Source organism: Periplaneta americana, chromosome 2 (assembly GCF_040183065.1).
Source record: "Periplaneta americana isolate PAMFEO1 chromosome 2, P.americana_PAMFEO1_priV1, whole genome shotgun sequence".
NCBI lineage: Eukaryota > Metazoa > Arthropoda > Insecta > Blattodea > Blattidae > Periplaneta > Periplaneta americana.
Window position 1 is genome coordinate 33,924,163 of NC_091118.1, and position 24,057 is coordinate 33,948,219.

General features: G+C 34.3%; 1 protein-coding gene across 1 annotated transcript; it reads left to right on the forward strand.

The window, feature by feature from the left end:
• Window positions 1-1,934: 1,934 nt before the first annotated feature.
• On the forward strand, window positions 1,935-23,206 carry LOC138692101 (ovarian-specific serine/threonine-protein kinase Lok-like). The gene is made up of 8 exons (XM_069815049.1): window positions 1,935-2,062; window positions 5,161-5,415; window positions 7,745-7,878; window positions 10,623-10,721; window positions 12,628-12,831; window positions 14,064-14,269; window positions 17,822-18,002; window positions 22,337-23,206. Exons 1-8 carry the CDS (start codon window positions 2,002-2,004, stop codon window positions 22,883-22,885), a joined length of 1,689 nt encoding a protein of 562 aa, XP_069671150.1. The 5' UTR covers window positions 1,935-2,001; the 3' UTR covers window positions 22,886-23,206.
• The last annotated feature ends 851 nt before the right edge of the window (window positions 23,207-24,057 follow it).

The window sequence follows — 24,057 nt, forward strand, 5'->3', positions numbered from 1 at the left end:
TGTTACACTGAAACTTGTGTTCAGGATACTGTCCAGCGACAATCCTGATATACGGTATTGTATTTTATATTTTTGAAGTTTGGCTAATTGATATTAATCTGCCACACTCACAATGACACTCACACTCATACATATTTCTTCTTCAAGAAAAATTCACTGCGAGCTGAGTCAGGAAATCGAACCCGGGACCTCCAGATCTGGAAGCCAAGCTGCTAATTTAGTTTGTAGTTTATTATTTATTGTTAATGTGCATTTGTGTGGTAGACTTGTGTATGAATACTGGTATTAATGTCAAAATTGACATTTGTTAGAATTAAATTTAACCTAAAATAATTCATTGTAACAAGATTTTGGATTAACTGAGATTTTGTTTTAAATGTGTCACCATCATTATTGCAGATAGTCGAGAATTGATTTTTCTTATAGCTGCAAAAGAAGTCTGCAACAGATATTGGATTACATTTAATGAGTAAGACTAGCTTAAGATGGTACCGGTACCAATTTTTTTTATTTTCTTATTTTCCTTTAATTCACTGATAACAAATATTTCGGTTCAGTATGCTATTTGTAACATCTTATAGGATTTCGTTTATTTCTAGTTCTACAATTTGAAGACTACCGGTACTTTTGTTAAATTATTACCTGGCATCATTTTCAGAATTTCATACACCGGTATCTCCAGCCTTACAATGAAATTAAAAATTAATTTTGTTCAGTTATCACCTAGTATCATTTTGAACTTATTTACCCATTTTCTGCAATCATTATTCATATTACCTTCCGTAAGCATTTCTTTGATATTAAAATATTAATTTTTTGTATGTAGAGAGCTCATAGCTGGGGCAACTCAACCAAATAAAAATATTTTGAAAAAAAAAAAATTATTTGGGGCCCAAATTTGAAAAAAATATACCCAATGCAGGATTGTACTAAAACCGATATATCTAAACCGTTTTTAAAAATAGATTCAAACAATTTTTTGCAATATATTTGCAAAAGCATGTTCTACAAACTGTCTGTAACAGAATTTTGATATTAGTCCCTACGTTTGTAAAATAAACAATTAAAATTTAATAACAATTTTCTGATTTCCTTTCTTGCAAACAAACGGACGTATTTTTAAAATTAAATCAAGTAACAAGATTCTGATACAGAGAAAAGTTTCCTAATAGTCTAAAGAATGTGTGTTCTAAATTTCATGCATGTATCTTTAATAGTTCAGAAATTATATCCATTTTTGTCTGGCAATGTAGCAAAAAAAAAAAAAAAAGAAGTTACTGGAAACCGATAAAAGCAGGTGTGTGATTTAAAAATTCATAGTGCAGGAAGTTTAAAAATGATGTCGCAACATCCAATAAGGGCACAGATACCCACAAAATGTTATGCAATGCATTCCACACATATCAAATGGTATTTTAAAGAAAAAAAATTTATTTTTGAAAATTTAATTTACCGGAAACAAGAATAAAAGTGGGCGAGTGATTTAAAAATCCATAACGCAGGAAGTTAAAAATGGCGACTCAACATCCGATAAGGGCACAAATACCCATAAAATGTTATGCTATACATTCCACACATATCACAGGGTATTTTAAAGATTTTTTTTTTTTTGAAAATTTACTCATTTTTCACCAAAAAATACCACCCTCTCCCCTTAACTTGTCAAATAGAGTGTAGGATCATTTCGTCCTTCTGAAAAATCACATTTTGACACCTAATATTTTTTCTCGATTTTTGTGATTGAAAGCCAAGTTTCACTGTTGTATAAAGAAACAAAAATTGCTAAAAGTTGTAAAATATCGATTACCTCCCTGTTTTAGCTTTTAAGATCCTATTAATACTTTCACAAGGATCATTTTCTCTCTATACAATTTAGCATAAGTAGTCAGATGGCATGTCATTGTTTTAATTAACACACCCACTGCCGAACTCTGTTCAGGTGTTGATAAGATTACAGCATTCAAACGGAATCAGTCACGATAGAGCTCATTGTTTGTGATAATGGAGAGGAAACCTGTCTGGGGTTGGCTCTGTCCAATGAAAGATGGATTTACATTGCTTGGTAAGGCTTTTCCATTTAAACTTGAGGGTTATGTTTTCGTACTGTCAAAGAGAAATCATATTTTATCTTCTAGATTGTGTTAAATCATTATGAGTAGTGAGTTTCAAATGCCTTCACAATGAAATTTATACCTTTTCTGTCATGGATTATGTTGTTTTCTAATGCCAGGCATTTGACAATAAAGTCATTTGACCTCTTGCACTCCAATATTTTTTAAAGATATTATCATGGCCAGCCACTGAAGCACAGATTTTGAGGTGTTCCGAATCCATTTCTTGGTTTGAGTATCGTGGATTATGGAGAACATAATAAGTAGGCCTACATAGACAAATTGAAATTAGAGAGTTAAAGAAAGGAAATGGAAAGGAAAAAAATTGTGATATGTTATCTCTGAGTTTCTTAAAGAGTTGTTTCTTATTCTTCGGTTGTAGATCAAGTTCATGAAATTATTATATGAGTCTGTGAAATTGCTTTTTATGCAGTTGAGGATGTGTTACGATGATGTTTCTACGTTTCTGCATTTGGTACACTGTTGGTATTTTTTTATTGAATCTAAGACCTTCATCTTCTGAAAGTGGTCCCTCTTTAGTCTGGAAATGGTTCCATCCAAATTGAGTATTAATGTAGTTCCAGGATTTTGTTTTTTATACTAGGTATGGACTGAAGGTGTTTTCTATGTGTTGTTTTCAGTTTTGTATTTAGTGCAGAATTCAGTGAAAGTTAGTTCTGATTTCGTGTTAATTTCGTTACTCTTTTCTTTAGCCATGCTTTCAGAATGAAGTTTTATTGCCAGGTACTCTGACACGCGATAGAATCCAGTGGAAATGTATTATTCATCTGTTGAAAGAGGTTAACTGAACTTAACATGCATATTGTTGAATGTTTACACTTTGCTATATTTTTTTATAGAAATAAACCGATTTCTGCATTTTGTTATGTGATATATGTCACAACCTGATTCACATAGAGAACACACACAGTCATCATCAGGTGTATGGTAGCAGGTTGTCTTGTATATGTTGTAGTGGTAACCATGAACTGCCAAGCTTGTAAGCATATATCTTAGGTCTTAATTTGATCGTATCCATCCCCTATCCATCATAGCGTTTGTACAGTAAAAGTCTGGCCATATGGACATATCTCTTCTCTTTTCAGGCGTTTTTCTAGTAGGTGGCCTCATGAGTTGGTGGTAGAGGGCAATGGGGTCTTGAAGTAGAAAAGTTTCCTTGGCAGTTCGTAAGCCAGTCAGGAAGGTGTAAATTTCAAGATACCAAAGGCACCTTTCTTTGACTTTCTCAATAGTGGCTAGGTCTTTGAGGCCCACCTTGATTCTAGACCCTAAGTGATTATAGGGACAATTTTGTAGTAGAAAAGTACCATGGCAATGTTCAATGACAGCATAGTGATGTTCTTTATTTCGAACATAGCTTTTATTGCGACCGCAGCTCTGTCCTGTATATGAATGTGGTATGACGTTGTTGTTGGTTATAGGGTGATCCGTAAATACTTGAAGGAGTTGAAAATCTCAAGTGGTTCAAAAATTTAAATTATGGTTTATTTAACGATGCTTGCAACTGCAGAGGTTATATCAACGTCGCCAGTGTGCCGGAATTTTGTCCTTCAAGAGTTCTTTTACATGCCAGTAAATCTACTGACATGAGCCTGTCGCATTTAAACACACTTAAATGCCATCGACCTGGCCCGGGATCGAACCAGCAACCTCGAGCATAGAAAGCCAGTGCTATACCGACTATGCTACCAAAGCCGACTCAAATGGTTGATGCTTGTGCATTATTGAGTCCTCTTTTGCAAGTCGGCCCCCCTTTCTAAAGACCATCTGGACTGTCTTCCTTTCATTTATGCACACATGATTTTTGTCTGCCCATTCTGTCAAAGCATTCAAGGCTCTTTGAAGATCTCGTTTATGTGGCGATACAAGAGCCATATCATCTGCGTACATAAGCAGTGTTGTTTCTCCGAATTTCTCTGGATAATTTTGGCGATGTCTGATGTTATGATGTTGAACAGGAGAGGGTTGAGAGGATCACCTTGAAGGACACCATTTGTCTGTTGGATTTTTCCTGTCGTGGTGACAGTATCATCAATAATTACAGTGTTGTACATCAGTATGTCGAAATAAAATTGAATTCAAACGCAAACTTACTAGGCTCTTGGTCAGTAATTAAGACTCGTTCAGATATGGTTTCTTGTAAATAGTTCTCTTAATCTATCACAAAATATTTCAATATGCGGTAATTTCATCACTATAGAATTTTGTTATTCTAGGTTTAATTTGTAATAATTCAGTAAATACAAAAATATTCTTTGTTCTTAACTTCTATGATAAAATGTCTAGCTTTCATTAATCAGGTAATCTTGTCGTACTTTAATTTTTATTGTAATTGTAATTGTAAATTTAATATTAATTGTAATTTTATTGTTCATATTATAGTTGTAATCCCCTGGTAGAGAGGCAGAGAAAGCCTGACGGCCTTATCTCTACTGGGTTAAATAAATAAATAAATAAATAAATATTACTACTACTATGTTGCGTATTAATCCAGTTAGGCAGCTTTTGGCAGTAGTGATTTCCTCCAGTTTGTTGATAAGTATGCTTCTATCCAGAAGGTCAAATGCCTTTGTGTAATCTATGAAGACACAGTACGCCTTTCCTCTAGGTAGCCGTATGATGTCTTCTGAGCTTAATGATGTCCTATTCTTTTAGAAACTGTATTACGTGGTTACAGGAACCATGTAATTTTGGAAGGCCATAACGGTAATGTAGTCAATATCATTATTGAATTTTCTATTGTTTAGACAATGAATGGTCATTCCAGAGTTACGTTCAGGTGCGGGTTTGATTTCTGCTTGGGCTGGTTACCTGGTTAGGTTTTTTCCGAGGTTTTCCCCAAACGTAAGGAGAATATTAGGTAATCTATGGCGAATCCTCAGCCTCATCTCGCCAATATACCATGTTGCTATCACCAATGTCATTGACGCTAAATAACCGAGTACCGGTAGTTGATACAGTGCAGCATCGTTAAATAACCAACTAAAAAAATTAATTACTTTGTTGCTTATACTGAAATTTGTTGCAGAACTGAAGAATAAAGAATACACCGTGGGGAAGGACCCCACCTGTGACTACGTGATAAATTACAAGCAACTAGGAAAAGTGGGTTACGTCTTGCTATACAAGAGACAATTCAAGATCTTTAGAAATGAAGATGATGATGAAGTCTACCTCCAAGACGTGGGTGGTACTTATGTCAACCAGAAGAAAGTTGGACCTGGGAAGAAAGTAGTTCTATGTCATAATGACGGCATATCTGTTATTAAACCTTACATGAGAGGTATGTATGTTTTATTTTCAAATATACCAAAATTCCTGCTTTTATATATATTGGTTCTTTAAATGGTAATAAATTTTACCATTAATGTTTTTGTTGTCCCACACCCAAGCTGCATTGTCTAAAGCATGATGTCTTAGAACAGCAGTACGAAATAAGTGCTAGTTTGCGTCCTCTGACAGAAGAAATTTTCTCATTAAATTTCAGCCAGTGTATGGGACTAGTGCTTACGCTGCAACATGATGACTTTAAGAAGCTACCAGTGGCGGCTCCTGCATATTTCTTAAGAGGAGGAAAGAAGTTAACAGCGCTGTTAACTCGCAAAATGGCACCTTCTTGAGAGAAACATGCTACAAATTAGCCTGCATGCATACATGTAACACCAGGTAGTGTTAGGGTTGGCCTTCTCCTTGGTATAGCAATAATCTGTTCTTGTAAACTGAGTTTCCTAAATTGTCCAAAATATAATATGTTTTCACTTCCATTCATTGGTGAATAATCGCACAAATTAACAATTACGAGGAAATTCACAAACTCGCAGCATTTTTAGCGCACACTACAGTATCACACGTGTTGGTAGAGACTAGCTACTAACATATAATCAGAACCGTTTTACGGAAGTGAGAATGAGAAATAATCCGTTAGGAAAGCGGAAACACTGCACCCACTCACATGGTCTGTGTTGCCACATGTACATTTTACAAGTTCAGTATCACATGCTTTTTAAGAATATCAGTTCTTGTAAAGTCATACTACCATTACTGTTCATGGGCCATGATTATTTTTTTGTGTTAAAAAAATTGTAGTTTGGTGTACTTTCAATTTAAAATATATTTGTACAAAACTGACAACTTGGCTGTTGTCCTGTCTAGTAGACAATGAATGGAAGCGAATTTCAGGGGCCAAAAAGATCTGCGATACTAACGTAGAACTACTTCCTCTTTGTTTTATATACATCCAACTTCAACTTTCAGATATCCTCGAACGTTTCAAACCACGAGTAGCTGATATAAAATGCAATGAATAATATATTTTGATTTATGATATAAAAAAAGCTTATACAGTGTCTTTCATAGCTTTGCGTTAAAACTGTTGTTATTGTGCCTCCTCCTAGATGTGTTATAGTCTGATTGAATGCAGCATCGTTAGATGGCAGCAGTAGCGAGTTTGTTGCAAGACCAGCCGGTTTTATTTCCCGCCCATGTGCTGATTCAGAGGAGGATCTCCTCCCTCTCCGTTCATTTACTTGCTTTAAAACTCTGCTTCTTTTTCTGGCCGCTAGTGCGCTGTTGTCTATGTTGTTAACTGCAGTAAAGGAGGAATGGATTGACTTTCCTCCACACAAACAATCTCGAATCTTTCTCACAGTTTTCTAGCAGCACATGATTGCGCGTCGTTTAAAACTCGATCAACCGAGGTTTTCTTACAGCTGTGAACTTAAAAATTATCGAATCTTCCTCGAATTTCAAGGCATATATTTCATTTGGTATTTACTTTCAAAAGAAGAAAAATGTGAGGAGGACGTTCCTCCCTTCCCTCCCCCGAGAAACCGCCACTGGAAGCTACAGTGAAATGGACAGACAGAATAAGAAATGAAGCTGTGCTAGAAAGAATGTGTGAAGAAAGAATGATCGGGAAGAGAAAAATAACTTGGCTGGGTCACTAGCTAAGAAGAAACTGCACCTACTGGAAGATGTATTAGAAGAAATGGTGGACGGAAAAATAATTCGGGGCATAAGATATCAGATGATAGGTAACATTAACATATGTGGATCGTATGCAGTGACGAAGAGGAAAGCAGAAAAGAGGGAAGACTGAAGAATGCTGGGTTTGCAGTGAAAGACTTACCCTTGGGAAGAAAACTATGATAGTTAGCATTGGCAGCTAATTTTTTTATGTGTGTCTGTTTTAGAAATGTGTGCGCACACAGAAGACTTTCGACGTGAGTTCATTAAAAGTTTCTTCGTGTGTATCTGTCTTTCAGTATAGCTTGTCTCTCTGTGTATAGCAGTGATGTAGCTAATGATCTGAAAGCGTCTCTGCAGAGGCCACTTATAGATAGTACCTATTTATATACTTTGACTCTAGTGGTAAAGTTTCCAGAACTCTAAAGTCAGCCCTTTTCCAAGTAAAGGTCTGTTCAGACATATAGACCTGCCTACGTACAGTACCAAGAGAATGTCTGCAAAATTATCACTCTTCCCAATGAGATTATGGGAGGGAGAATTGTAAAAACTTCAGATAAAATAATAAAGGATTAAGTGTAACAAACAGCCTTTTACAACTGGCAATGAAATATATTTTGAAAAATGTTTAATTCTTCTCATTACAGTGTTTGTTTTCCTGGACAAGGCTCGCAGTAACGTCATAAATGAAACACTGCCTGAAGTTCTACGTGAACGTTACTTGAAGTCCTACACTTTGGGAGTAGGTGGCTTTGGAAAAGTGTCACTGATCTTTGATAAGGTACTGGTACTGGTATTTCATTACCGTAAAATGGGGTAACTTGATATGCTGGGGAGAAACTTGATACATTTTGTAGGTTGATGTTTCGAAACAAAACATCAACCTACAAAATGTATCAAGTCCCCTAGCGTATAAAACGGGGTGACTTTATACACTGGAGGGACTTAATACATTTTGTTTCGTTCCGAAACATCAACCTACAAAAAGTACCAAGTCCCCCCAGCATATCAAGTCACCCCGTTCTACGTTATCTTTCAATTTTTAAGCTCGCATATTCTCCTACATTTAATATGCCAAATATATGTTGGGTGAGTAATTTATCTTCCACACAAATGCACATTAACAATAAATAATAAACTACAAACTAAATTAGCAGCTTGGCTTCCAGATCTGGAGGTCCCGGGTTCGATTTCCTGACTCAGCTCGCAGTGAATTTTTCTTGAAGAAGAAATATGTATGAGTGTGAGTGTCATTGTGAGTGTGGCAGATTAATATCAATTAGCCAAACTTCAAAAATATAAAATACAATACCGTATATCAGGATTGTCGCTGGACAGTATCCTGAACACAAGTTTCAGTGTAACATTGTTGACAAGTAACTCCATCAGTTAGCACAACTGTCTATGTAAGTTATCTCACATTTTTATTAGGTCTATTATAGACAGGGCTCGAAATGGACTGCATTAGAAATCAAAAGTATGTAATTGCGATTCATAAAAATCAGCTGTAATAAGTTTCTTTTGATTTTGCTTCTTACACACTACTAGTAATATGAAGTCATAAACGAAATTAAATGTTTTATTATTATTGTGTTAAATTGTATTGTGTATAATATTGTATATGTGTTGTAAATTGTATTATGTAATTTAAATTTTATTGTGTATAGCTTATCATTTTAACTGTGTATTGTTAATATTGTATATACCACTGCCACTGGGTGCTTGCCCACTTACAGTGTAAATAAATACATATATTTTTTTTTTTTTTCGAAGAATTTTAGAGATCAGACAGAGATGATGCATCTTATGCTTTGAACTGGAGTCTTCAGCTTCTTTTTCCTCTCCCTCTTCTCTTGCTGCAAGGCCAGCAAGACACAATGAGTTTATTGAAATTAAATGATAATATTAGACTGGGTAACGTGACATATTTTTTGTATTAATTATATTTGTATGAAGTTTCCCATTTCAAATTTTGTTAGTTATCCTTCTGATCTTTTTTTTTTCCCATGAAGACAAGAAAAAACACTTGTATGATTTTAAAAGCGAAATAACAGTTTTATTATTATTATTATTATTATTATTATTATTATTATTATTATTATTATTATTATTATTATGATGTAAATTTATTACAAACATACAGTAACATCACTCTAATTGGAAACTTACAGTACATGTACAACATCATTAACTGAATTTGGAGTAATTTCAATGATACTTGGATTTTTCAGTGTCATGAAACTTTAAAATGCAGTTTTCTCAAAACTTTAAATTTTTATTAATTAAATAGATTTATTATTTTTTCCGTCACTGACTTAACATGCCACATACAAGGTACAATTCCTTTATATGACATAATTAAATGTTTGTATTAACATTTTCATTGCTCTTGATTGCAACAGCATCATATACATTTGTTGTTTTATAAATTACAATACCGGTATGTTAACCTCTTTTTTCTTTTGTAAAACAACAAACGTATCTGATGATGTCGCAATCAAGAGCGATGAAAACCGAACATTTAATTATGTAATGTAAAGGAATTGTACCTTGTATATGGGATGCTAAGTCAATGACGGAAAAAATAAATCCACATAATTGAATTTCAATGACTTATCTGAAAATTCCCTCAAAATGAATTGCTAAAATTTAAATTTTGAGTTGTTCCCTTTTTGAACTGGCCCACTGATATGATATACAAGTTATTCAATAAAGAAATAAAGGAAAAATAATCATTAATAATAGAACACACAAATTACAATAAATTTAATTGTCCATTTTGAATCTTGCGTACACTACTTTTAACACTCGAATATAAGTAATTGATTAACTAGCGGACTTACTCATGTTAATTATGTAAGTTTGTGCGGCTTACAGCTGTTTCGGTGCTTCATCACCATCCTCAGAGCCTACTAGATCTCCTTACATAATTAATACGAGTAAGTCCGCTAGTTAATCTTAAATTTAAATTAAATTTAATTAATTCCCAATCATATTCACAATCCTTAAACTAGAAATAATAACCAATTCCGTAAAAATCTAAATATCGCAATAGCAACCGAGAGCATAAAGGTTTCACGCAATTACAAAGATCATATGAATCTTCAGCCAATTGAAGGTTTCAGAGCCATAGTGGACCAAGCACCATTTATTAAAAACGGAGAAAGCAAGGGTTAAAATTAAGTGAGTACCATAGTTTAATGAAGATTGACATATCATTTAGTTTTAATGTGTTTATTTTATATTACTTGCTATAATGTTTCCATTGAATTATGCTAATAACTTCATTTTAACCCTTGTTTTCTACGGTTTCAGTAAATTGGCTTGGCCCACTATGGTTCTGGACCCTTTTAAACCAATTACTGGTATATGTTGAAACAAAAGTTCTTTCATGTATTGTAGTAACTTAATTTTCCATTGAGTGGTTTACTTACATGATATTTGCAAAAATAAATCGGAACATTTCTATATGCTACTGAGTCTTAAGAGTGGTTATGTTAACAGGTTTTACATTGTCTTTCACAGAACACAGGCAAGAGATTTGCAATGAAGACTGTAAAGAAACATCCATATCTCATCAAGTATGCCTACACCGAAGCAGAGATACTTAACAGAATCAGGCATGTAAGTCAAAGCACTCTATTTTGTGAGTATGGTACTGTCTTATTGAAGTTTAGAATTTCGAGCCTTTATCATATTAAAAAGATTTTCCGAGATAAAAAATGATAAAACTTACGGAGTTAAAATTTAATTCTGACTTCATTTATTTGTGAACATTACATAATGCATAAACAGTTAAAACACTCATTTTCCAAAATAGTTCCTCAGTTTATTGATACACTTCTGCTAATGTGCAGGGAATTTCTTTATTCGTCATTGAAAGAACATGTTTGGTTTCGCAAAAATCTTAAAAAAAATCTAAGCAGACGAATGAAACTCTTGTTAAACTTGCGAAAATCTTAAACATACCCTTAAAAAGTCTAACGGCATTAAAATTTATCTGAATGAACCACGACATCTACATGTCTTCGCTTTTAGAGCTAAAACTAGATATCTGGTCACAAAACAGTACCTGATACAGCTTTAACCTATTAACATTTCCAATACGTATAAAAAAAATATTATGCAATGCAAGTGTAAAACAACCCTGCACATCATCTGATTAGCACTCTCAGCTCATGAATAGAAAAGAACACCACTAAGAAGACACACAGAGCAAATCAAGAAACCACTCAATCTGATTATGTAAGATAATAATTAGGCAGTGCATTGAAGATTGTAATACATGAATAATGAACCCCTTTTTCATAACAACAGAGACTAACAGAGAATAGGAGGAAATCTGATTTGTGTCTTGTATTAAAATTACGAATGTTTTGATTAACACTAAATGTATCTTGGCTTTTAATATAAAACATCACTAGAAAAAATATGTACTCACGAAATAAAGTCAATATTTTTTAATTTTGGATACGGTAATCTTTTAACATTATGTCCTTTCATTTATATACCGGTACTTGTCATTATCTTGATAGAAATTTTTTGTTTTGTAAAACAAAAACATGTTTAGCTTCAGATGAATTGCCCAGAATATTAATCCATATTTCATTATATATGGTATATATACGGCACAGTATGCAAGGTACCGGTATGGCATTTTAAGGGTATTTATATCACCAATAAAAGATAAGGCAGAACTCAATTTGAGAGTACTATATTATAGTCTGTGTGTGTTTCTCAGTTCAACTGATTAAACAATTCCAAACCAATAAACTTTGTGCTTATAAATTCTGTGTGATCAGTACCATCTAATCTAATATTATAAAAAAAAGTGAGCATTATACTACATGTACTAAATGTAATTACATTAATTTTGTCAACATTAAGTGCTAATTTATTTGCTCTAAACCATTCATTCATTAGATTTAACTCTTTTTAGAAGAGTTTATGAAGTGATCATATAGTTTACTCAAGATAATCATACTTGTATCATTTGAAAAATAAGATTACCAGTACCTGAGATACATTATTTATAGTTGAGATTAAATCATTAATATAAATAATAAATAGAAACAATAATGGGTCTAAAATTTACTTCTGGAGAACTCTATGTTTAATGTGTCTGAGATTTAAATGAGTAACTTTGTGATTCTTTAATATATTTATTTCCACTCTTTGTTAATGGCATTTGTTCTGATTGCTTTTATTTTATTATGGAGGCCAATTTTCCTGATTTCTTTGTAAAATGTTATTTCTTATTCGAGAATTATTTGTTATTATATTCCTATCTTTCAAGTATTGTTCATTTTAATAATTTTCATTGTATTTTAACACTTTATCTTGTCAAAACCTTTGATAGCTTATATTATTAATTTGACGAGAATCTAAATCGCTTGTTTGATTGTATCCAGTTATTGTTCTGATTAGCACTATAGAGACTCTATCTTTTTACAGGGCTTTATACATCTCCCTGATTTTTAATTTAAGACTAAGTTATGCGACAGTGATACTTTATGATTTCTTCTTGCAGCCCTGCATCATCCAATACGAGGGAGTGGTGAACACAGATTCTCACATGTTCATAGTACTAGAGTACATGGAGGGAGGTGATCTCTTTAGCCGTGTGCATCCTGTACGCATGCTTCAAGAAGCTGACATAAAACTCATTTTCTACCAACTTGTACATGCCATTCAGTATCTGCATGAACACAAAATTGTGCATCGGGATCTCAAGGTGAGAGCTCTCAATTTTAATTCAATAATGAAGCCACATTTTAAATTCTCAGTCTATACAATTAAATATAATCTCTCTTTAATACACTAATAAAGTCATGTTATAAATTTTTAGTCCATACAATTAAACATAATCTCATTTTAATTCACTAACGAAGTCATGGTCTAAATTTTCAGTTGATACAATAATTAAATATGTCACTTCAATCCGCTAGTGAACACGTTATAAACTCTGAGTGTATACAAATGCCATGCCACTTTAATTCACGATAACAATAATAGTAATAATTTATTATTACTTAGTTGAATGTGTTGATTCTGAAACTATTTCTGCCATCTTCCAAATTACAATGTTACAATGGGAAAACTAACATCACAATGAGCAAATATGAATGAATGAATGAATAAGAATGTGGAAATCTTTTCTACAAGGAGTGTTACGGAATTAATGTAACAGGAACAAAATCAAGTCCTCACATGTGTACATTAAACACTTAAAAATGATTAAGGAATAACAAGACAATACCAAATAAAAACGCAAGCAAATAGATATTTTGTTTTCCCTTTATTACCGAATATGGTAAATACCAAATTTATTAATTACCATATTTTAAACAATTCTCTCATTTAATATTGAGGTGCTAATCCGATTTCTTCCGGCAAATCACATAAATCATTAAATATACAGGGTGTAAACAATATAAACTGTCAAAATTATAGGCAGTAATATCGGTCTACTGAACAACATATCTAGTGAAATTTAATTATTTCTTATAATTTTATTTTTAATCTGTAAAATACTATGTTTTTAAGATTGATAGTACTTTCATTATTTACATTTCGACTGAACCTAAATGTTATTGCCAATGACTTTGCACCGAACACATACCAATACACAACAGAATAATAAACGACTGCTTCAACGTACACACCAGGCAAAGTAGCCTAAATAATGACTGACTATTCTCTTTCCCAAAAACGTTAGGCTCACAAAACACATTTTTTTTTTCTGGGAAAGCCATAACAGTTACAGAAAAACAATATTTGACTTTTTTCTTCAGTTATTTGTGCTCTGCCACCAGTATTTTTTTGGCAGTTCATATCATTTACACCCTGTATAGTTACCATACTTTCAGTAAATTACAGGTACTGGTTTTTGAGTAAAGTATTTGAAATATTTTTAACAATTTTGCCCATGTTGACGTTTTGTGTAATGTCCTTTTTTCATTACAGCCACATAATATTCTATTATCATCCAAGAACTCTGAAACTCTGATAAAGTTAGCAGACTTTGGGATTTCAAAGATCCTGAAACCAGGAGCTGTAATGGCTACACGCATAGGAACACCACAGTTCTTGGCACCTGAAATACTGGACAATGCACAGGAGTACACCAAAGAGGTGGATATCTGGGGCATGGGTGTTCTTCTTTATTTCAGGTACATATTCTCTCTCTCTCTCTCTCTCTCTCTCTCTCTCTCTCTCTCTCTCAGGCTAATCAATAAAGTAACCAGATTTATGCTTTATTCACTATCATGGACTTTATATAAATAATACCGTAATAATTTCCTTCCATCTTGACAACTAAAATGAGGAATGTTAAATTAATGTTGGTTCATATGTGAAGCAATGGTACACACAATGACTAAGACGCTACATTTGTGAGAAAGCCACCAAAATCGTGGATTCGATTCCAAACTAGACTATGAATATTTGTTCTTTAGATAAATGGTTTACACCTCTCGCAGACAAGAGTCAATTTAAAATTAACCAAGTAAAAGAGAAGTTACAGATATTTCTTGAGAAAAATATCTTGGACGAGTGAAGTATTTTACCAGAAAAAAAAGAACAGCACGTGTGTGGTGTATGTATAGACAGCTGCATTCAGACTACAGTTTATGATTATAGTCGCGACACTGTTATTTCCGGTGTGACTCCGCCTCTTTGCTTACGTCTTAGAAAGTGAAGGCTCTATAAAGTCTAGGTAGGTAGTATCGTTCGCCATTTTTGTTCTTTCGTTGCCGAGCTACCAGACGAGGGATCTATTTGCCACACCGTTAAACATTATCATGTCGTAGCTCATATGATAATAAATCAAACGCACTGTAATTCAGCAAATAATTGAGCGGTAAATAACGTCGTGTGCTTTCTGCGAACGCCAACGAAAGAGCCAAAATGGCGGGCGATTATATTAAGTATTTATCGAGCCTTCTTTATCTTCATCAGCGAATCACAAGACGCACACGTTTAAATGTAGCCGACCTACAACGTGCCAGAAATAAGAGCGACAGGACTATAATTGTGTTTATCATTCCCAAAAAAGAGGGGTGAGCTATGTGGTTTTTCACTGGAGGCATTTAAATTCTGAAAATACCATACCATACCATACAGATGGTTAAGAGAGTTTCCTTTCAGTTACCAAATAATACGCTAAAAATATAGAACAAAATAGAAACTAAAAGGTCTCAAACTTAGAAACTTTGATTGAATACGGTATATTTAATTTTTACAGGTTATAGGCTATATTTTTATATTGTCCACCACCCTGGAGTAGTGGTTAGAGTTCCTGACTGCGAAACTAGTGGGCCCAGGTTCAAATCCTGATTGAGACAAGTTGTCTGGTTGAGATTTTCTCCAGAGTTTACCCTTAATCCTTTAAGTACAAATATTGGTAACTTTTTGTGCAGGATCCTCACATGTCGCCGTTATTATCACCTTCATCTTCATCCATCCAGCCTATTTCCATATTCATATCATGTTACCATATGGGGTTAACAGAATCCGACCTAATGGGTGCCCTACCTCAGAACAGGATTGTCCATCATAATCGTCGAGAAGTAGGCAGAGGCGCAAATGGCTACACGTGCAGTTTAATGGCTACACGTTTACCCTATTTTTGGAATCAATTTATTAGGATTTACATAAAGTATGATTAATTTTTATTTAATCATAGTATACTGTGACAGTTTTGGTTATTTTTTTTTAACTTTTAAAAGCAAATTACCAGTCATATATTTAAGCTGCTGTCAGAAACGGAAAGAAGACAACAGACAGAAACGTTTGCTGCTAGTAATGTGGTAATATTTGAAAGTTGTAAAATTAGGCTTGTCATTAACTTATTAAGAGTAATGTGTAATGAAAACCACTGGTAACCGAAGTGCATCCTCTTCCTTGCAATTTTTATTTGTTATTTAGCAACACTGTATCAAGGGGAATTAAGATTTATCTATTTTTATTTTTTATTATCGCTTTAAGTGTAATAATTTAAGTTCAAATAGAAGATTTAAAGTTCTTTCTTATGCTTTCAAAACATATGCTTTCCTTTCAAAGCTTTTTAACTGTCTATGTAAGTTATCTCAAATTTTTATTAGGTCTATTATAGACAGGGCTCGAAATGGACGTTCTTATGAACTGGAATATTCTATTATTTACGTGGACACAATGGTGTTGAGAACGACATCAATGAAATTAATGAACAAGATGATGTCGAATATTACCATGAAATATTTATGTACACATCAATATAAACATCTCGGACAATTGTCTTCGGTAATTTTCATCCTTTCATTATATTTACACAGATGGAAACCACGAACGGTACCAGTAGTCACCTCATTCAGCCAAAAACAAGGTACCGGTATATTTAATAAAATGCATACATCTTTAATAATTTACTTCGACATGTTATTATATAGTCAATTGCCCAGTGACAGGTATGAACCTCATAAGTTATACCAATAAGGCATCACTCATGAAACAACTAAACCAGGAGATAATGGGGTAGAATGGCCAATTCCTTATAGTGTATTATTACTAGCAAAAGAAAATGATTTTCACTCCTGCATTTATGACTAGAATCTTTCGAAATAAAGCCTTTGAAATGGATACTCGAGTCGCAGTTTAAACAATAAGAAATCCAACTCACTGCCTAGCAGTGGCCTATGACATCTGATCATTAGCAGGATATGGAGTGATAAAGTGTTGCTGAGTCCGGTCCTTTTAATTTCATTAACACCGCGCTATTATTCAGAACCTTAGCTACATTCAATGCAGAATCAAACACATCAAAGGCATGTCGCAAGAGTATTATAATTTAGTGAGGTCTTATACGAATGCTATAATACAATAAAGCAGTATCTACAGTGTCATCAGTAGTTTTAAAAATTTAATTCACACTTAGTTGCAAAATGTATTGAAATATGTAGGGTATAATTAATACCAAATTAAAATGATCCGAAACAAACAATAGACATTTCTTATGGGAAGGAATGGAAAGTTACTTGAAATTCACGAACTGGAATGCCATTCTGGTCCACCCCGATCCATTCGAGCCTTGATTATAGAAAGCGAGGCTATCTACAGAGTGTCCCAGAAGTCTACATACATAGAGAATGCCAATTCAAATTAGAAATCTCACATAATGTGCTCAAAGTGGCGATCTTCAAGAGTCAGGCACAGATCAATCAATACGTTTCAACTAATTCCAATGCAAATGCTGCAACATGTCCATCGTCATATGACAGGAGTCGACAATGCGTGCTTGCAGATGTTGTGAATCCCAGATTTTCTTCTTGTAGACCTGCGACTTAAGGTGACCCTAGAGGTAAAAATCAAGGATTGTGAGATCTGGGGAGCATATTATGAGCATAATATGTAACATTTTTATTTTGAACTGACATGTCCTATGTATGGTGACTTTTGGGACATCCTGTGCAATTGATGGAATTTGTGAAGTGAGATGAGTCTGAGGAATCATAAGTTTACCTGATATTCGCCTCAGGGTTAAGAAAAACTTCGGAAAAACCAAACCATGGAATTAGCCCATGTGATGTTGAAACCCATGCCTAAGTGAAGCTTCAAGCTCAAATCCCACTCGCTATCTCCTACACCACTCCAGTGGTTCTTTCCTTGAAATAGCCTCAATGTAATGAAACTCAGTTTTCATGCAAGAATACATAAGCAATGTGAATTTTGTTTCTTTTATATTGCAGTCTCAGCTCTCAAAACCCTTTCACGAAATATGAAGATGTGTTAAACGGAAATGTTACGTTCTCTCCACAACACTGGGCTGGAGTATCAAGCTCAGCCATTACTCTCATCAGGAATATGCTGCAACCAGATCCTACAAAACGCATCAGCACCAGCGCCATTTTGGCCCACGAATGGCTAGAGGTATGGACAGTGGCAAAACTACAGGTCTGTAGACCCCTGGAAAAGTTTTAAGGTGGCCCTCACACCATTTCTGAGTTCTACAAAGTGACATCCTTAGGTCTACATGTTTTATATCTGAATAATTTCTATAACATGCTTATTAAAATTTCGTAACTCTAACTGAAACTTATGTGTATAGTTTAGATTCTTGTTTATGCAGATGACGTGAATATGTAAGGAGAAAATCTACAAACTATTAAGGAAAACACGAGAATTTTACTTGAAGCAAGTAAAAGGATAGGTTTGGAAGTAAATCCTGAAAAGACAAAGTACCGATATATGATTATGTCTCGTGATCAGAACATAGTACAAAATGGATTTTTTTTTTTTAAATTTATGGTTTATTTAGCGACGCTCGCAACTACCGAGGTTATATCAGCATCGCCGGTGTGCCATAATTTCATCCCACAGGAGTTCTTTTACATGCCAGTAAATCTACTGAAATGAGCCTGTTGCATTTAAGCACACTTAAATGCCATCGACCTAGGCCAGAATCGAACTCGCAATCTCGAGCACAGAAGGTCAGCGCTATACCGACTGCGCTACTCAGGCCGACTTACGAAATGGAAATATAAAAATTGGAAATATATCCTTTGAAGAGGTAGAAAAATTCAAATATCTTGGAGCAACAGTAACAAATACTGGTATAAATGACATTCGAGAGAAAATTAAACACAGAATAAATAGTAGGGGAAATACCTGTTATTATTCGGTTGACAAGTTTTTGTCATCTAGTCTGTTTTAAAAAATCTCAAAGAATTTATAAAACAGTTATATTACCGGTTGTTCTGTACGGTTGTGGAACTTGAACACTCACTATGAGAGAGGAACAGAGGTTAAGGGTATTCGAGAATAAGGCTCTTACGAAAATATTTTGGGCTAAGAGGGATGAAGTTACAGGAAAATGGAGAAAGCTACACAATGCAGAGCAGCACGCATTGTATTCTTCACCTGACATAATTAGGAACATTAAATCCAGACGTTTGAGTTGGGCAGGGCATGTAACACATATGGGTGAATTCAGAAAAGCAGATAGAGAGTTAGTTGGGGGATCTGAGGGAAAAAGACCTTTAGCGAGGCTGAGACATAGATGGGAAGATAATATTAAAATGGATTTGAGGAAGGTGGGATGTGATGGTAGGGACTGGATTTATCTTGCTGAGGATAGGGACTGATGGCAGGCTTATGTGAGGGCGAAAGTGAACCTCCGGGTTCTCTAAAAGCCATAAGTAAGTAAGTATAGATTAGATTAGATTAGATTAGATCTTTATTAACATTAGAATTATAAGTATTCATGCACTGTAAGTAGGCCTATACAAGAAAAATGACATAATATACAAATACGGTAACACAATATGAACTTAATTCTACATAAGTAAGTTTAGCATGCAAAACTACAGTTCATTTAATCATACATTGAAGTATAGATTACACAAGGTAATACACAGGGACATCACTTTATTTTTGCTTCAATTTTTATTGTACCTGAGTTTTTTAATGTATTTCACTCCCACTCCTTCTACTAATGAACTTCCACTTGTCCTCCACACAGAACCAAGGCCGCATATGTAGTCAAATTCGTCTTATGGCCATAGTAAACAGTACTGAGTGAGTGAATATAGTACGTTCCAGAAATATGGTCGCGTTTTTCAATTAAGAAAGAACATTCAATATTGAATCACATTTTTGCATAGGTAGGTCTACTGTGCGTCCTTTTGGTTACATCACATTCCGGTTTCCCCCACCTGCTTCTGCAGGCCTCTCTGTAAAGGCTAGTGGCTGGGCTGTCTTAGCTCTTTTCTGAAAACATTTCCTGCTAGGAATTGGACGTCTACGTAATATTATACAACTGTTTAAAATAACTTAAATAAAGAGGCCTCGTTAAGTAATTAACCATCACGTGATTTCCCCCTTTCTACGACCCTGCTATATAACTGCTTGAACGGATAGTAGATAGAATGTCTTGAGTAAATTTATCGTGTGGAACGGACAGAAATGAAGATTGAATTTACAGTACATAAGGTATTCTGTTACAGAGTAAGTACAGAATTATTTCAACATGAATTAGGCCTACTGTTTTTAGTACGAAGGACGAAACGGGAAATTGGAATTAGGTAAGCTATAATATAATAATAATAATAATAATAATAATAATAATAATAATAATAATAATAATAATAATGGCTTTATTTAACCTGGCAGAGTTAAGGCCTTAAGGCCTTCTCCTACACTCAACCAGGATTAAAACTTGCTTACACAGTTGATCATAAAACTTGATCAGAATTAAGTAATTACATACTGATTATATAATGAGATCAAAAGAGGTAGTTACATAAAATTTACCTCATAAAATAAAAATAAACATAGTGAAATACATATTAATTTGTTAGAATCAAATACGAATCACATAAAAACAGAAGCCTATAATTCAATAAAAAAAGAAAAATGTACACAGTAAAAATAAAAATAAACACATTAGTATACATATTAGTATTAGATTACAATTAAATACGATTTACATAATTAAATCAGAAACCGGCAAATGAATGAAATGTACACAAAAAATAGATTAATAATAAAAAACAACAACACAGTGGGATACATATTGGCGTTAAGTGATAAATAAACACGATTTAGATAATAAAAATAAGAAAAATAATAATAATAATAATAATAATAATAATAATAATAATAATAATAAATACAGTGGAACACATTTGCAACACGTCAGGTCTGGCAACTCATCATAACATACTTTTCTAATTTACATTTAAAGGAAATTAAAGTTCGGCAGCCCTTGACTTCAGGCGGCAGAGAATTCCAGTGACGAGAAGTAGCAACAGTGAAAGACGAAGAATAGAGAGATGATGTGTGCAGTGGTATTTCTAGCGTGTTATCATATTGTGACCGAGTATTTAAGTTATGATTCCGAGAAAGACTGTGGAATCGGACAGATAAGTAAGAGGGAGTAGAGATGTGCAAAATTCGGTATAAGAGAGAAAGGGAATGTAACTTTCTCCTCTCATTTAACCTGAGCCACAATAATTTATCGATCGTAGTAGCGGACATTATAAATGAAACGAACACACGCATTATGAACAGTTGCAGTTTCTGGGATAAATCCACCCCGAGATCACTGAATAAAGCGTCACAATAATCGAAATGAGGCATAATAAGTAATATAGTGCGATGATATGGAACAAAGAACTGAAGTCTGTATCGAAATGAATGGCCATCATTTTCAAGAATTTGTTTAAATATCTACAGTAGATTATAAAAAGCATTGTTATTTTAAAACGGATATATCTCGCCATGTGGTAATGCAGAATTCCTGCATGGAAATATTATGTACTTGGGTACGTCATAGTAATATCAGTACTATCAAAATTTTGCATAGAATAAAAGTTATCGGAAATAGTTTTTAAAGAAACTTTTGTTATGTAACATTTTTCATAAAAATCAATAATAAGCGAGATATTTCGATTTATTTAATTCAGGCCCCCTTATAACCCCCCTTTTAAATAAAGTATTTTGAATGGCATATAGCCTAAAATCTAAGTTACAATGAACTTAATTTATATTCCAATTTTCATCAAAATCCATTCAGCCATTATCGCGTGAAAAGGTAACAAACATCCAGACAGACAGACACACAAACAAAAATGTCAAAAAAGCGATTTTCGGTTTCAGGATGATTAATTATACATGTTAAGACCAATTATTTTTGGAAAAACGAAATTTACCAGAAAAATTTTCGCTACAGATTTATTATTAGTACAGATTAAGTAAGGCACTTTGAAGCTTTAACATTATTTTAAATGATAAGACTCAATGGACATTGCAAAATAATCTAGTAAATAACTGAAATTATTTTATTAAGAAATTTAATGTGTTCCATAAGCTCCATAGATTCGCGTTACTGACTGCACGCAACAGTTTATTGTATACATCTTGTATGTGTTATGTTGTAAGGGAGAGGGTATGCCTTTCGTAAATCGAGATATGCTAGGCGAAAACCTTGGGGTAGCATACCATCTCTGGTTTTTTCCCCACTTCCCTCACTGCAGGTAACACGTAATGCTTCCAGTCTTCAGTCTTCTGTCTCGGCAATAAATGCTTAGTCATTCACATATAAAATTGAATTCATAAAACTGTTTCTCGCTATTTCTATTCATGGTTTGAAATGCTGGTTCCATTCTGATACCGGTAGCAGAAAAGTGTTGATAATAAACTGCAACTGCAACTTTTTCTCTGCCTTCTTTAAGTTGAGTTTGTTTATATTTTTTTTTTTACAGGATCAGACTATAAAACAGAAAGCACATCGTCTCATGTGGCCTGAGGAGGAATGCAGTGAACAAAATATGATTGGTCCACCCCAAGTGATTCACACAGAAGGTGTTAGACAACAACCAACTGGTGAAGGGCATGCAATGGAAGAAGCTGCTGGTGTTGAAGCGACTGGCGAAAGTCATTCAGATGCAGAAGACTCGGATGAGGATGATGCATCAAGACTGACTGATATGCTCACCCTGAGACTCAGAGTGCAGAGGCTGCAGCAGCTTGAAGGGTTCAGACATGTGATGCACCAAATCAACATGCAGAGCAGAGCTCAGGAGCAGCCGGCAGACGAGGTGCTGCACTTCATGAACCTCATGATGCTGCACCACAGAATGCAGCAGATGCACCAGCTGCGAGTCATGCACGCCATGGGCAGGGTCAACCAGAATCCACTGGACGAAATCATGCAGATCCTCACGTTGCATGACAGAGTCCAACGCCAGCAGCAACTCGAGAGGTTAATGCAGCTGATGGCCTTGCTTAGTACAGCCGAGAGAAGGCAATGATAGCAATCGGGAGTGTGCAGTTTATGAGTGGGATTCGTTATTCAGTTGTAATTATTTATTACTCAATATATCTTTGAGTTATTGTGATAAAAACGAAGGATATTCAGAAGAAAATAACATGTAGGCTTTGACTTAGTACTCGTAACTATAATTAATGATGTTCTCTTGTTTTACAAATTTCAAACCTGCTAATTTATAAACATGGCACACTGATTAAGTTGTTTGAGACTATTAGATGCCAAACTTGTCTTGTCTACATTAAATTGTTTTCCACATTTCGCAAAAAACTCCTGAAACCTAAAATAAACAAGATAAATTTGATGTTAGATTACATTGTATAAAAAAAGTAAAGGTAGCCCTGTTACATGCCATGAAGGCACTTGGGGTCCCTGGAGGTAGAGCCCCATGCTTTGTTGACCTCAGCACTAGAATGAGGTGGTGTGTTCAGCACCACGCTCCGACTGCCTTTTTACCCCCAGGAAAGACCCGGTACTCAATTTGATAGGAGGCTGAGTGAACCTTGGGACCGTTCTGGAAGTTTTGAGACGAGAAAACCCCGCCACCACTCGGGACTGAACCTCGGACCTTCCAGTCCGTAGCCAGCTGCTCTACCAACTACCTTCTGTTATGGAAACTTCTAATTTGGAAAGTTAGCTGACTCCTCCCTCTACAGGAACATCACTTAATATGTTACTGATACGGCGATCAATTTACTCATGCTCAACATTGACATCAAAAGATACAGTAAAAAAGAAGAAAGAAATACATTTTTACTTATACATGAAGATACAGACTTAAATATGAATTATTTTAGCATCTAAATATATAGGCTCTACACAAATATGAGAATATTTTTTAATAATACATACAAATATAAGAGTAAGTAATTGCAGTGGTAACTTCTCTAAATAAAATAATTTTTTAACAGTAACAACAAAAAATTGAGTTGAAATGTGTAGGAAATCTGTTGCATGATCCCTCCAATGCTTAAAAACAAGTACATCATCCTCAGTAATATGTAGTATTAAAACAGTAAATAGTGTTTGCACTCACCCTGTTGCTTACTCCCCAATAACTAGTACACAGTACGTACAAATATATTAAATGGCCTTTGATTGGCTAATAGTTTTTACCCCCATTTATGAACAAAGAAGGGACTTTACTGTATTAAA